The sequence below is a fragment of the Myotis nattereri genome (assembly GCF_964212035.1).
Source record: "Myotis nattereri genome assembly, chromosome: 9".
Classification (NCBI taxonomy): Eukaryota; Metazoa; Chordata; class Mammalia; order Chiroptera; family Vespertilionidae; genus Myotis; species Myotis nattereri.
In genome coordinates, this window is record NC_138084.1 from 65,782,930 (window position 1) to 65,798,296 (window position 15,367).

Here is a 15,367-nt window from a genome sequence, read left to right on the forward strand (position 1 = left end):
TATAAATTTTGTACTTCTTTTTAAAGAATTAATTCCTAAGTATTTTATTCTTTTTGAAGCTATTGTGAATGGGATTGTTTTTAAATTGCATTTTCAGGTTATTCATTGCAAGTGTATACAAATATAGTTGATTTTTGTATCCTGCAACTTTGCTGAACTTATTAGTTCTAGTATATAATAAGTGTGTGTGTGTGTGTGTGTGTGTGTGTATTAGTGGATTTGTTGTGCTTTTCGGTGATTAATTTCTTAGGAGATAAGGAATGAATCACATCAGTATAAGAGCCTTTACATCCCACCTATTCTGCTCAGTTTGGGCAGCAGTCATCTGGAATTCCTGCATCAGTTGCTTTGGAGTTCCTCCCTTCCCAACCCCTTTTCTCACTTTTCTCTGCCGTTCACAGTATCACTGGCAACTCTGAGCCTTTAAGGCTTGAAACCTGATGATTAATGGACTGGGACATTTTGAATATTCATTCTTTTGCTGAGTTGTAAAGGGTTTTTCTAAATGATTACTTATCTATGTAATGCAGTATCAATTTCCACATTTGGTCAGGCTACTGGAATGACAAAATCTAATTTGATTCTAAAATTCTTGGGAATAATAAAGTGCTACTTGACTTTCTCCTGATGATAAAAGTTACTTTCTTAATCTTAAAACCTAATCTATCTAGTCGTCTGTAGTTGTTGTTGTTGTTATTATTATTTTTATTATATTAAAGGTCAGGATTTGTTTAAGGCAAGCTGAGACACAAGTCTTTTCCATACAACTGTACCCATTCAGGCAGATTGAACAAAGAAAATGACATGTGGGAAATGCAATTCTTAAAGATTCAGGCTGTCTTATAAAGTTCCCTTACTTTAGCATCATGGAATTTGTTTCAGATAAAATGAGCTAGTATATATTCAAACCTAAAAAAACTTTTAATTTTGCTACCATCTAGAGGCAGTTATTTCATGCATGCTGCCATTGTCATACTTTCTCCAAACCTATTTCCAAAGTAGATATGAAACAAAAGGAAAAGGTGGGTGATTCTTTGAATGTAATTTTTCTGTACTTTTCTAAGGATTGTACATTCCCTCGTGGGTGTTATGCATGTATTGTAAGATTAAAATATATTTATCTGCTATGTAGTGCATCTGAAATCTGCTAGAAGATGCCAGAAGACTTATTTATTTAGATGGATATTGGGGAATTGGGTGTTCTCTAGGAAAATTTATTGCAGATATTCTTAAAGTATCTTTTTTATGTTTAATTGAATTCTTTGTCCTTAGGATAATATTAGAATAGCGTTTTCATTGTGTTGCATTCAGTTCATAAGACAGTTTAAATTTGGACTAATTATAAAACATGAAGCTACACTCCTTTTAACAACTTCATTACCTATTATTTGGATATTTAGAACACCAGTGTTTTCTTTATACCTCAAAAGTATTTTCTTATTTTCTCTCTGAAAACCTGTAAACCTACGCATTCAAGCCCCAATTAATTAAAGGTATTTTGTAGTCCCATTTCATAAGCTACAGTTCTTTTTAAGTTACTGGTTAATTTGAGAAATATTATATCAACTCTTTAATAAAGGATAATCTATTGAGTATTTAATTTTGTTAATTTTCAGTTGATGTAAAATTGTTTTTTCCTCAATTTAAAATAATAGCTTACAGACATACTATGCTATTTGAATTAGAAAATCATTAGTCACTTCTCAAAAATATTTTTAATTTTTTAAAAATATTTTATTTATTGATTAAATATTTTATTTATTTATTTTATTTATTGATAAAGAGGAGCGGAGGAAGGGAAGGAGGGAGGGAGGGAGGGAGGGAGAAAGAGAGAGAAACATGGATTTGTTGTTCCACTTATTGATGTATTCTTGTATGGCTGCTTCTTATATGTGCCCTGACCTGGCATCTAACCTGCAACCTTGGCATATGGGGATGATGCTCTAACCAACTGAGCTACCTGGCCGGGGCTTCAAAAATATTTTCAATTTTATTGTTAGAAGAAGCTGAGGAAGAAATTGAATTGGTGGACAAGTCTGGGGGTGAGGTGGGGGGTGGGGGGGGGGAAGCAGTGAATTAAATGAAAAAAAAAATTGAGTTATTTTCCAGTTATAACTTATCAACAATTGTGTCCTGTAATTGCATGGAGAGCCACTCTTACTGCAAGAATAAGAACATTGTAAATAAGCACATAAGAAGGCTAAGATCATAGGAATTGTGCTTTTCTAGAGAGGATTTTTCTTTAATTTTTATATGAAAGATCTGCATCTGTCTCCCTGCGTTTGCTCCCCTCTTCCCTGGTTAGCCTTCTTCCCACTCCTTGCGAAAATGTCTCTTCAATACCCAGGTCAGTACTGCCACCTTGTGAGTTTTTCCTTTATTTCATCTGGCCAAACCCTAACTCCTGTTGGGTGTCTCTGATCGGTAACTCACTGCTTTGGTCTTCCTCGCATCTGCGTGTCTTACCTCCCCGCTCCGGTAAGAAGCTCTTCTGGGGCAGGAGCTATATGTCTTTGGATTTTCTCCCCATTAATGATCTCTCCTCGATAGTCAATGCATTTGAATATTCGAGTAGTTAATATGACAGCTGTCCCTGACAAGACTAAAAAATTAAATCACTGTCTGCTAAAAAGAAATTAAAAATTGGCTTTCGTGGGTTCTGTTTCACATCCGTAATTTTAGTGTGGGCTTTGCCAAAGAGATTGAAAACTTATTAGCTGAGGGTTTAGAATGAAATGACATTTCCCCAGTTTATTCTGTTTGATGTCCATGTTTTTTTTAAAACACGTTTTCATGCTTTCTTTTTTATCTTTTTATTTTTGCAGCTTTTGTCATTCCTTCAGGGTTTGTTTACTTTTTACCACGAGGGATATGAACTCGCCCAGGAATTTGCACCATATAAACAACAGCTGCAGTTCAACTTGCAGAATGTAAGGCTATACCTGTTCTCACTGCCTCCTTAGTGAATCCGATGATCATAGCACAACTAGGTTCAAACCAGGCCAAATCGGGGAGTCTTTCCAAACCTTATCTAATACAGTAAAACCTCATTGATTTAGAAAAGCCACATTATAAATTTATTTTAAAATGTTTTGATTTCTAGCTGCTGGTTGAAAGTACAGCAGGAAAGAGCCAATCTAATATTAGGAAAATGTATACAAGGAAATATTTATTATAAAATAAATACTGCTGAGATGTAGATGCCTGGACATTTGGAAACTTTTGCCTATACCCAGGGTTCTCATTACTTAACTGGGTGAACTTAGGTATGTTTTATTTTCTGAGAGGGCAGCATTTATTTATGAAAGGAAGGTTGTACTGTGGCATTCTGATGCCCCATCCATGTATGAAGTTACATATAATATATCTGATGTTTATTACTTTCAAATAATAAATTTGAACATGGTTTGAAATATTCAAAAGCAGCTGTTTTAAAGCTTAAGTAAGAATTATTTACAAACATCTTATCTATTTCTGTCAGGCTTTATTCTTGTAAAGGTGTCTAATCAATCCTTTTGATATCTGATTACATAGTTATATAATTACATAGCTGCTGAACACCCCATTAAAAAATTAGCTAATACATTTTCTTATTGTCAAAGCCTGACAAATAATGACCTTCCAGTTGTTCAGGGTTTTGTATAAGTGAGAAGTTATTTCTAAAACCCTGTCTAGTACTCTGTAGCTGAATTAAATCGGAAAGCTCTCACTGAATTTTCGGTAAAAAACTTGGCCTTCACTGTTTATCTGAGTTTTGCCATTGTGAATATGTCCAATAAATAGAGCTATGAGTTGGAGGGTCCCAGGAGCAATATGTAATTGGATTGGATTTATTCTACTTGTGTTTTGAGTTTTAGCTTTTTATTTAACCTAGATTTTCTTGCAGAATTGATTTCATATGCAATTCATTCTATTGTTTTTCAATATGGAATGCATTTGGGCTTCTTCAGTAAATATTAAAAGAGACAATTATTATAGTTAAAGTATTTTTGTGACTTACCTTCATATTAAGTGTGATTAACTTAAGATTCCTGGGACTTGGCAACAGGTAAGGAATAGGAAAAAAATTGGATCCTTACGTTGGAAAGAGAAAAGTAGTGAAAGTGGCAATTAAAAAAATTCAGTTATTTTATCATGGGCCATAACAAAGTCTTAAGTTAGGCAGTGATGATTTTTATGTTTCTAAATGTGTATTGCTGAGATAGCGTGGCTTGATTACAAAACATGTTTTACCTTAAGTAAATTTGCTGTAATGTGAATAAACTATTTCTTGCAAACCTATCCTTTTTTATGAGTTAGTTTATATACTGACCTCATGATAACTATGTTGGGATTTCTGGAAACCAAGCTAAGCAATGTTTCTTCAAAAGTATTTGAAACAAGGGCAATGAACTTTGTTTTCAATAAGTGCTACATATTTAAAAATATGTGAATTTGTTTTTATTCCCCTCCAAAAAAATATAAGTCCCTGTGTATCTGCTTTTTAACCTTAGGCATTAGTGTTATAAAATTATATTGAGTAAATATTACATAATTTAAAATGCTATAATTGGCAACTAAGTAATAATATTAGAGTGGGAAATGGGAAGAAACATACAACATGCATGCACACGGATGCACGCGCGTACACACGCACACACATATACACACAGATTGAGATTGAGAAACATGCAGAAGTTTCACTAAAGCCATTCAATATCAGCCATAGGACTCAGCATAGCATGTCATGGAGGTGGGTGAGCAGTGCTGAAAGAATTGAGGTTGTCCTTTGCATAATTTGCAGTTTTGAAACTTTTGGTTCTGAGTTCCTCAAAACAGGTAGGAAAGAAAGACTGAATCTGTTCTTTTTATTTACTCAAGACAAGGAATAATTTTGAAAGTACTCGACAAGAGGTAGAGCGGTTGATGCAAAGGATGAAATCTGCCAACCAAGATTACAGACCACCCAGCCAGTGGACGATGGAAGGCTACCTTTACGTCCAGGAGAAACGTGAGTCACAAAAACACAGCCTAATGTCTCTATGGTTAACGTTCTGTTTCCACGAGATGTGACTTGGTTAGTGTTCCTTCAAGTAGAGATGGAAATCCCTTACAATTTATGATATTTAGTCAGCTCAGCCACCATCACCACCACAAAAAGGAAGCTTTTTCACATCTCACCACCAGCATCTCTAAGTTTATATTGTTGAACTTGGAACTTATAACCTTTTGCTAATGATGGGGTAACATGAATTCAGTTTTAAAATTTATTGTGATATCTAATCTCAATTTAAAGTTTGATGGAAAATTAAAAATCAAAGACTTTTTCAGGATGAATCATCCCGGTGACTGTGATAAGTGTTCCCTTCCAACCGCATCATTTCATTGACTTCTGTGTTTTCTCAGTTTCCAGGAATAAAACTGGCAACTGTGTGATGTCAAACTGCACCCTTTGCTTCTTGAGGTTAGGAAATAAGCATCAGACCCAATAGAGCATGATGATAATTGCCTCACACTAAGAAAGTTTATCTCACAAAAATAAATAAAAAGCCACTCAGAATTGTTTAACAAGGATCCTTTCTGAATGATACTTGTCACTAAGTGGGACCAGTCTGGCTAAATTAACTCTCTATTTCAAATCACATATGCCCTAAAGCACCATTCTCATACTCTTCATGTTGAAGGAACAATTTTTTTCCCCAATCCATCATGGACCAATGTCTTTGTAAAACACAAAAGCATGTGCTTGCATTTTGCAATTTCCAATTGCTGTAAAAAAAAAAAATGAAATGCTTATTTATGCTTTCTGTATTTTTCACATGTATTGGGACCCACCAACCACATGAAATGGCACTGCTATGAAGTCTCCCTGTCAGTACACAAGAGAGTGAGGGAATTGTTTTGGTTTGTAAGATATTAAAGGGTTTGGGATGAGGAAGTTGGAGATATCAGGTCGGCTGTAAGCGTTTCGACACAGAGCAACATGATCAGTAAAATGCAACCCAATGTGTATTTGACGTGCTCAGGTAACGCTCAGTGGTTGACTGGTAGTATAAGAAAATAACGATTTGATCTGACAGAAGTGGCCAACATTTATTGCTGTATAGACTAGATGGTAGAGGGCTGCTTGCTGGCTTAAGGGAACTGGGTTCTGGGAGTTTGTCTCATAACTGTCTACTTTGACAAGTCTATCCTATCTAATAAAAGAGAAACATGGTAATTAGCATACGACCACTACCCTTCCCATTGGCTAATCAGGGAGATATGCAAATTAACTGCCAGCCAAGATGGCGGCTGGCAGCCAGGCAGCTTGAAACTAACATGAGGCTTGCTTGCTTCGGTGACGGAGGAAACCAACGTTCCCCGCCTGCCTTGCTGGCCTCTGAGCCTGCAGTTTGAAACATTGTAACAAATATAGAAGCTAAACAAAACCCCAGAAACCTGCTTTCAGCGAGCCAGGATCTCAGAGCTGGAGTTATACATTGTTTCAATTATAGAACCCAAACAAACCAGATACCTGCTTTCAGCAGCAGAGGCCTCAGAGCTGGAGCCAGAGCTAAAGCTGGCCCAGAATAAAAAGAAAAAGAAATAAAGGAGCAGTTGGGAGCTTCAGCCCTCTGCCCCTCACCCAGACTGGCCAGGCACCCCAGTGGGGACCCCCACCCTGAAGGGTGTGTGACCAGCTGCAAACAGCCATCATCCCCTTACCCAGGCTGGCCAGGCACCCCAGTGGGGACCCCCACCATGATCCAGGACACCCTTCAGGCAAAACCAGCCAGCCCCACCCATGCACCAGGCCTCTATCCTATATAATAAAAGGGTAATTTGCCTCCCAGCACCGGGATCAGCGGAGCCGCGAAGACTCCCAGCACCAGGATGAGCAGAGCCGAGAGGCCTCCCGGCACCGGGATCAGCGTGACAGGGGGCAGCGCCCAAACCCCCTGATCGCCCTGCGGCTCTGTGTGTGACAGGGGGCGGGGTCACAACCTCCCTATTCGCCCTGCTCTGTTCGTGACAGGGGAAGGCGCCCCAACCTCCTGATCAGCCCTGCTCTGTGCCTGATACGGGGGAGCTCCCCAACCCCCTGATCGCCCTGCGGCTCTGTGTGTGACAGGGGTGCGCCCCCCCCCCCCCCCACGGGCCCTGCTCTGTGTGTGACAGGGTAGAGCCATAACCTCCCCATCGGCCCTGCCCTGAATGTGAGAGTGGCGGTGCCCCAACCCCCTGATCAGCCCTGCTCTGTGGGTGATAGAGGGCGGCGCCCCCCCCCCCCACGGGCCCTGCTCTGTGTGTGATGGGGTAGAGCCATAACCTCCCCATCGGCCCTGCCCTGAGTGTGACAGTGGCGGCACCCCAACCCCCTAATCCGCCCTGCTCTGTGTGTGACGGGGGGGAGCTCCCCAACCCCCCTGATGGGCCCTGCTCTGTGCATGACAGGGGGCGGCGCCCCAACTCCCCAATCAGCCCTGCTCTGAGCCCGACCAGGGGCTGTACCTAGGGATTGGGCCTGCCCTCTGCCACCCGGGAGCAGGCCTAAGCCAGCAGGGTGTTATCTCCCGAGGGGTCCCAGACTGCGAGAGGGCACAGGCCAGGCTGAGGGACCTCCCCCTCCTTCCCCCCGAGTGCACAAATTTTTGTGCACCGGGCCTCTAGTTTTCAGATATTGAAATAACTCTAGTGCCCCTCCTGGGAAGGCCCCTAAGGAGTGTAGCATTCGAGGCTCTAACAGGCAGACTCTCCCTCTCTGTTTGGCATCCTCATTTTTTGTGTTGCCTTCTTGCCCCCAAGAGACTTTCTCTCTCAATTTTCTCTGTATCCCCTTCATTATTTGAACAGCTTTAGTGAGGTACAATTGACATATAATTATAAGTCGCACATACTTAAAATGTACAGTTTGAAGGGTTTTGCCCTAAGTGTGCACCTGTGATACCATCACCGCACTCAACCTTCAGAAGTGCTCTCCAGCCCCGATATAATCCCTCTCTTTCCTTTTCCCATTGACTATCCTCCCTCCTTCCCCTTACCTGGGGATTTAAAAAGAAAAATTCATGGATTTATACGCCTTTGGAATTATTTTTACACAAGGGACAAATATCCAAAGCCCCTTTCCACTGGGAATCTTTGAAAGCATTTATAATACAAAAATTCGACCAGTCTACGAAGACATATCAATTGGGCTGTTGCTATCACAGAGGATAAGTCCTGTGGGGATCAGAAAATGAGATGAAGAAATGGCTTCTGGGCGTTTATTCTGTAGTGGAAGGCATAAGGCAAACTCAAGCAGTCAGCAGCCAGTGATCAATAGGAGCTATCAGAGTTGTAAATGGAGTGACAAATGGAGGTGGCCCCAGTGGGGCAGAGGCAGATCATTGCAGTCAGGACACAGAGCCCCCCATTGTCTGGAGATGCGGTTGCTATGTTACCCACCTCCAGGCACACATTGTGTTCTAATAGGCTTGAGGATAGGCTGGGCTCCAAAGTCAGACAGAACTGCGCTGGAATGCCATGCCTGCCCCCTGTTAACTGGGAGGTGCTGGGCAGACAGCTTTCTGAGCTCAGTCTCCTCATTTGTAAAAGAAGGAGATTTATACTTATCTTGTAAAGGTATTGCAGGAATTGGAGATAATGTATGTAAAATGTCCCTATTATCAGTGGTGGTGCATAATACTACCACTATGCATACCAGGAGCTCTTACTGCTCTGTGCAATTTATATTTATCTCATTTATAATTCTTAAAATAACTCTTGAGAGGTAGTATTCCCTAAAAAGAACAACTCCCATCGCATGCCTTTATTGATGAAGGAGGTAGTACCATGTGCAGTTCTAATGTTCTGTTTCCTTATATGTAAAATGGCATTATAAAGTATCACTTAAAAAGTTCTTAGGTTGAATTTTGGCACTTAAAAGGTATTCCATAAATGTTCATTTCCTCCCATTTTGTAAGCATCATCTTGGCAACCTCACATGATTACTGGGTAAGATAATTAAACTTGTTTTATTTTGCTACTTTAGAGCTATAATAAATTTTTATTTTCCAAGACTGTTTTTTAAGGACTTCAGAATTGCTGGTGTAACAACATCTGCCTGGGCCCAGTGCCAGGCAGACCTTAAAGGAAGCAGCACGTGTGTGCAGCAGACCTGAAGATTACAAATGCTTGAGATGCTGCCCTTATGGTGGAGGCAGGAAAGGAAAACTAAACCGAGGTCTGAAATGTCATCAGAGCATCACTGTGGCCATACTCGATGGCTAATACTGCTTCCTACCTCGCTGAGTAGTAAAGTCACTGGAAGGATTGCCATCCAGCCACTTCCCGCTAATCAGCTCTGAGCCTTTAAGTGTTTTACACCACACGGAACAGAATTATCAACAAGTATCGTTAAGTATTATAGTGTAAAATGTTCCCCAAACAGAATTGAAGTTAATTGCAAAAACCTTTTGCGATGACGAAGTGTACCGCCAAATCCCATCTTTTTAAAATCTGGAGCAGTTTAAGCATTAACGCCACACGACACCCAGGGCACTGTTATTGCGGAAAAAATAAATTCAAATGGCTCGTGAAACACTTTCCTCAAGAGACGCACTTTCACATTCACATTCCTTGCTTCTGAATGTATGGTTATGAGACCACGGCAGCAATAATATTGTACATAATTGTTGCTAGAAAGACCCAGGTGTTAAGCAGGATAGAAGCTGCCTGGAAAACAAGCTCCGTCTTCAAGGCTCTCGGCCGCTGTGATATTTGGATCCAGGATAATTGGCTTCCCTGTGTGGAAACTGAAGGTCGCCTACCTTGGTCACAAGGCATCCCCCCACCCTGGCCAACCAGCAGGACTGTAAGGGGCGTGCTGTGGGAAAGGGTTGCACAGTATTTATGGGGGGAAAGGGAGCACTCTCCATATAAAACTTATACCATAAATAGTGAATGAAACATTTTCATTTTAAGAAGTTATTTAAATTCACTTTTTCCTTTTCAGATTAGTGGTAAGAGGAAATAACTCTAAGGTCAATAAAGTCTTAAAGAAAGATGAGTGATTCTTTCCTTTTCCTTCACTTGTCAAATATTTATTGAGTGACAGCTATGTATCTGGCCCTGTTCTACGGATTAAGAATGTACCAGTCAGCAGAACATCACGCTTTCCTGCTCCTAGAGAATTAGAGTCTAAATGGCAGAGACAAGCAATAAGTAGGATGCATCAGTAGAATTTAGTGATAACTTCTAAGAAGAAAGTAAAGCAAGAAATATCAGGTGAGGGTGTTGCTATGTGAGCTGTCTCAGGAAAGGCAGTATTAGGAAGGAGACATTTAGGAGAAGTCCTGAAGGAGGCGACAGTGCAGGCCATGCCGATGTCTGGAGGAAGAGGCGTGCAGGCTGCTTCAGATGCCCCGAGTAGAAGTGCATTCGCTGTGTTTCGGGATCAGCAAGGGGCCAGTGTAGCTGGAGCGGAGTGCATGAGGCAAAGGGTAGTAAGATGTGAGGTGAGAGCCCTAGGGAGGGGCCTTGTGGGACGTCACGGGATCTTTGCTGTTTCTCTGGAAGGATACGGGTTTGATTAGAACTAGAAGGTTTCGCACCAAGGGGTGACATGACCTTGCTAAATTTTTAGCAGTTTCAGGAACAGAGGGCAAGAGGGAGACCAGCGGTAGTAACTCAGACTGTTACTCCTCGTGCTTCCTACTTCTATGGGATGTAAGTACCACTTTTACACATGAGACAACTGAAGTTCAGACCTAAAGGAACTCTCGAGTGTATAGTCAAAGCTTCAAGTTAGGCCACGTGGCTCAATTCCAAGACACTACCCCATACCACTCTCTCTCCATACTTGCCCTTCTCACGCTCATTCAGTGAAAGTTCCAAACTTACATGGTCTGGGGAAATGCTCAATTGTTTATTGTAGCATCAAAAACTGAACAGCCCAGCCGGCGTGACTCCGTGGTTGAGCGTCACCTGTGAACCCGGAGGTCGCAGTTCGAGTCCCAGTCGAGGGCACGTGCCGGGTTGTGGGCTCCATCCCCAGTGTGGGGCCTGCAGGAGGCAGCCAACTACTGATTCTTTCTCATCATTGATGTTTCTCTCTCTCTCCCTCTCCCTTTCCCTTCCCCTCTGAAATCAATAAACATATTTTTTAAAAAAGCAAAACTGTACAAATGGGAAAACTAGTCATTTATTAACAGTCTGTGACGTTTGTTTCTTTGCATTAGGACCACTTGGTTTTACATGGATTAAACATTATTGTACGTACGATAAAGGAAGCAAAACATTTACAATGAGTGTTTCAGAAATGAAATCCAGTGGGAAAATGGTGAGTTTTTTGTTTTTATTTTTAAGTGAGGTTATTATTTAAGAAATGGACAACACAAACTGATGAGCAAAAATAGACCCAGAAACATAGAACATTGAACAGACTGTCAAACCTCAGAGGGAAGGCAGGGGAGGGTAGGTAGGTGGGCGGGAAGAGATCAACCAATGAACTTGTATACATATATGCATAACCCATGGGTACAGATAATAGGGTGGTGAAGGCCTGGGGGGTGGCCGGGGCGGGCTGGGAGAGATCCATGGGGGAAAAAGGGGATACATGTAATACTTTCAACAATAAAGATTTTTTTAAAAAGAATACAAAATACATTAGAAGTTTTAAAAACAAGAAAGAAATGGAAGTAAACAAAAAAACCCTTGTTTTTCTAATAAACGTGTACACAATTTTTAAAAATTGAAAAGCCAGAAAGGTTTCTCTCACTTTGGTGACCTTGATGAGTTAAAAAGAGTGGCCAGGATTTTCCTTTACCATGGCCATGGCATGCTGATAAGCAGCTGAATTAAAGGCCGGGGCCCTGAGGCGCCCTCTCACAACCTGGTAGTGGTTTGTTACTGTGCTGTTGCTTGGCCAATAGCCCAGGAGGGGCTGCCAGTGGCTGGACCAGGCCCAAATCTGCATCTTTTCCCAGGTGGCCTCTGGGGAAGCTGCTTTTGCCCCTGGAACCTTCTCATCTTCTGCCCTGTGTGCTGTTTACTGAACTGCTGGCCCAGCAAAGATTCTCAGGAGAAATTGACCAGTGCTCCTTCCCCCCAAAAGTAAATTGGCCACTGAATGTCTCACATGGCTAGTGAACAATATGGAACGTAGTGTACCTTTTTAAAGATCGTTTAGTCTGGCCTTATTTTAACAGATTAGAAAATCAAGATGATAGAAAGTAAGTGACTCGCCCAACTAATTTGTGGTACAGATCATGGCAGGTAAATGTTGATCCTTGACACATACTCAAATACATCAGTTGAAACTTATTGTGCTTGGGCATTCATTAGAGTCTAATAATTCAAATGGAGAGACATACAATAAAGGACAACATGCCAGAGAAAAAGAAACTTTAGATGGCCACCATCATGAGAAGGTATTAAATGCTATAATCATGCCTAGTTTCTTCTCTAAAGGGTTCATAAGAAAAACTATTGCCAGAAAGATAGTTTATGTGGCAGCCAGTGAGTTAATATCAAATAGGCCCTGCCAAAGTTCTGTTAGTAAATCTATGACATTTTCAATAGACAAAAGAATTATTCAGACATTAGGCAAACATTCCCTTTAAAATTGACTGGCATGTCAGGTATAGAAGAAAATTCTTATTTATTGAGCCAATGTTGGATCCTATCCAAAGAGTTTCAGTGTTAGTAGCAGAGTAGCAATTGGTTACCAACAAAGCAATCACATGGTATGTATGATAACAATAGCATCATAGCAATTGTATGCCTGAACTTGATTATTTTGGTAGCTCTCTCGAGGTTTTCAGCCAGCTATCATTTAATATTATAAAGATCTAATACAAAGACACAAACAATACTAATCTCTTAGCAATCTGGGAAATTTTTTTCAGAGCAATGGTGTTGTATCCTGACAAACATTCTGGATATCTATCTAGTCACATTACTGTGACTGTTATTTCACACCTTTTCTAAATTGAACTCCAAAGGCATGTGTATTAGAGTGCAAGTCCAAAGGCATGTGTATTAGAGTGCATCAAATTCGTGCAAAGGGCTCAACCCTCGAAGCCCTGGCTTCATCCGGAAGGAGGTCCGGAAGGTCATTCAGCTGTCCGGTCTAATTAGCATATTATGCTTTTGTTATAGATATGTTGAGGTGGACTAGACAGCCATGTCACACAATCCTTTGAATGAAACACATATATGCAATGAACCTATTAATGAACAATTTGGAATGTTATACTAGTAATTGGACAGTTGACATTCGGCAGAAAGTCTTGTTTGTAGGACATGGTGTCATTATGACCTTGGTATATAACCTGTGCTCTAAGCTTACATTTCAGTGCCGTGCTTTTAGGTGGAAGATTGAATGTTTTCCGCTTCCCCTGGTCATCGTGATAACATGTGTTCCCCTTCTTGTTGCAGAACGGCCTTGTCACCAGCTCGCCAGAAATGTTTAAATTAAAATCTTGTATCCGACGAAAGACAGATTCAATTGACAAACGATTCTGCTTTGACATAGAAGTAGTTGAAAGGTTTGCACTTTTCTTTTTACTTTACATTTAGGTGTTTCTATGTTTAAATATAAATACAAAGCAGCATGCACATGCTTGTCTTTCAATCTCTTTTTAAAAACAGTGTGCATATTTCATTTTTTTACATATTCATTTGACAAATACATATTGCACGATTCTTTAAAAAAATAATCAGACACAGAATGCTAGCAAAAAGTAACATAACTCAAAGCAGAATCTGGAAAATCAGTATAAATGACAGACAGCATTACGGGAAAGTGCATGCCGGGGACTTGGGGACCCCGTCACAGTGAAGGAGCCCGACAGCATGGCCCTGGCTCCTGGGTCAGCCTGTTTGTAGGCGTCAGTGGAGCCTGGGGGCCTTGCTTCTAAGGAATAATAAGCTGGGAATGTCAAAAGCTCCTTCAGCCAGTGAAAGGGAGTGTGCGCCCTGTGCCACGCACCTCCCAGGACTGGCTCAGCCACAGCATATTGGGAGAGACATAAATGTTGTGCACCCGAGTTTATAATTTAGTGGGGATATTTAGCTCTGCTGCTTTCTGGTATCAGTACAAGCTGAAGAGAAACAAAATGAAAAGGAGTGTGCTTCTTGATTTATCTATTCCACGGTCACAATATATGCTATACCTTACGTGTACCATGGCTTCTAACTGTCTGGTAGGACAAGACCCCCATTCTTATGCTTCTTTAACATTGTGTTACCTGTTGTGGCCCTGTGTTGTCAGATGTTATGGATCTTCTTATTAAGTTTATCTTCCTCTTCAAAACACTCCCTTGGGATTTTTGACTGGAGTTAAGTTTTTTAAATAACTGATGGAGAATTGAACTCCCTTTGAAGATTTACATATTATTTTTTAGATTTATTCTTAGGTATTTTCTTTTTATTACAGTTTTGGATAGAATTATTTTCATTAGTGAAACTCTTTTTTCAAAATGGTTGAGATTATTGTCTAGAAAGGCTATTATTTTTGTTTATATATGGACTGATAACCAGTGTCGTTGTTGAACTTACTGGTTTTAATAGTTGTGCGGTAGGAATTTCTTGATTTTCTATGTAGACAAACACCAACATGTTAGTGATTTCTCTCTCTCTCTCTTTTATTTATTTCTTTAAGCCTTTTCTAGTTATATAACTTTGGGGCACATGGTTAAACTATGCCTTAGTGGTCTCATGTAAAATAAAAATAATAATTACCCACCTCAAAGGAAACAACACAATGCCTGGCACATACTAAACAGCCAGCAAATACTGATCATTGTTATTTTATTCTTGATGTTACACTGGTTCAAAGATAAAATTACCTCGATTTTTATATATGTTTTTTCTTTTCCTGTCTAATGACCTATTTCCTGTTTACAGAAGAGATGTATGCATTTATCATAGTTTTAATTTATTCCAGGTTTTTAAACATACAATATTTAGGTGAAATTTCCTGTTAACTAGGTTAATTCCCCTCGTTTTTGGATTTCATACCTTTTTCTCTCTTATATCAAATTCCTCCCTCCCTTCGCTCACTCAGTCTCTCTTGAAGTACATCTTATTTCAGAATGAGTTCTTGGGAGATAATTATTTTTAAATGAAGTAATTTTAATATTGTGATCATGGTGCAGATAAACCCTTTGGTTTTAGGATCTTCTTAATAATTAATTAGTTATGGTCTGAGGCTTTCCACATTGCTATATACTCATTGTAATTATTTTTAGTGACTAGATTGTACCACATTGGGGTCATAATCTCAGTTTTCCTCATCTTGTAGAATGTTTAGGTGGTTTTGAACTTGGGTGAATGTAGTTATCATCCTTTTAAGTCATTTCAGGGGAAATAATTTGGAACTTCCTCTTTCAGACAGCATTGTACTTGGAACACTAAATTATTT

At 40.1% G+C, this 15,367-nt stretch overlaps 1 protein-coding gene across 1 annotated transcript in view; it reads left to right on the top strand.

The window, feature by feature from the left end:
* The window catches only part of ARHGAP42 (Rho GTPase activating protein 42), a 250,570-nt gene that overhangs the window by 195,514 nt on the left and 39,689 nt on the right, over nt 1-15,367 (top strand). Inside the window, exons 7-10 of the mRNA XM_081098747.1 lie at nt 2,826-2,930; nt 4,861-4,990; nt 11,181-11,281; nt 13,381-13,490. Coding sequence (XP_080954873.1) covers nt 2,826-2,930; nt 4,861-4,990; nt 11,181-11,281; nt 13,381-13,490 — 446 coding nt within the window. The remainder of the gene's footprint in view (nt 1-2,825; nt 2,931-4,860; nt 4,991-11,180; nt 11,282-13,380; nt 13,491-15,367) is intronic.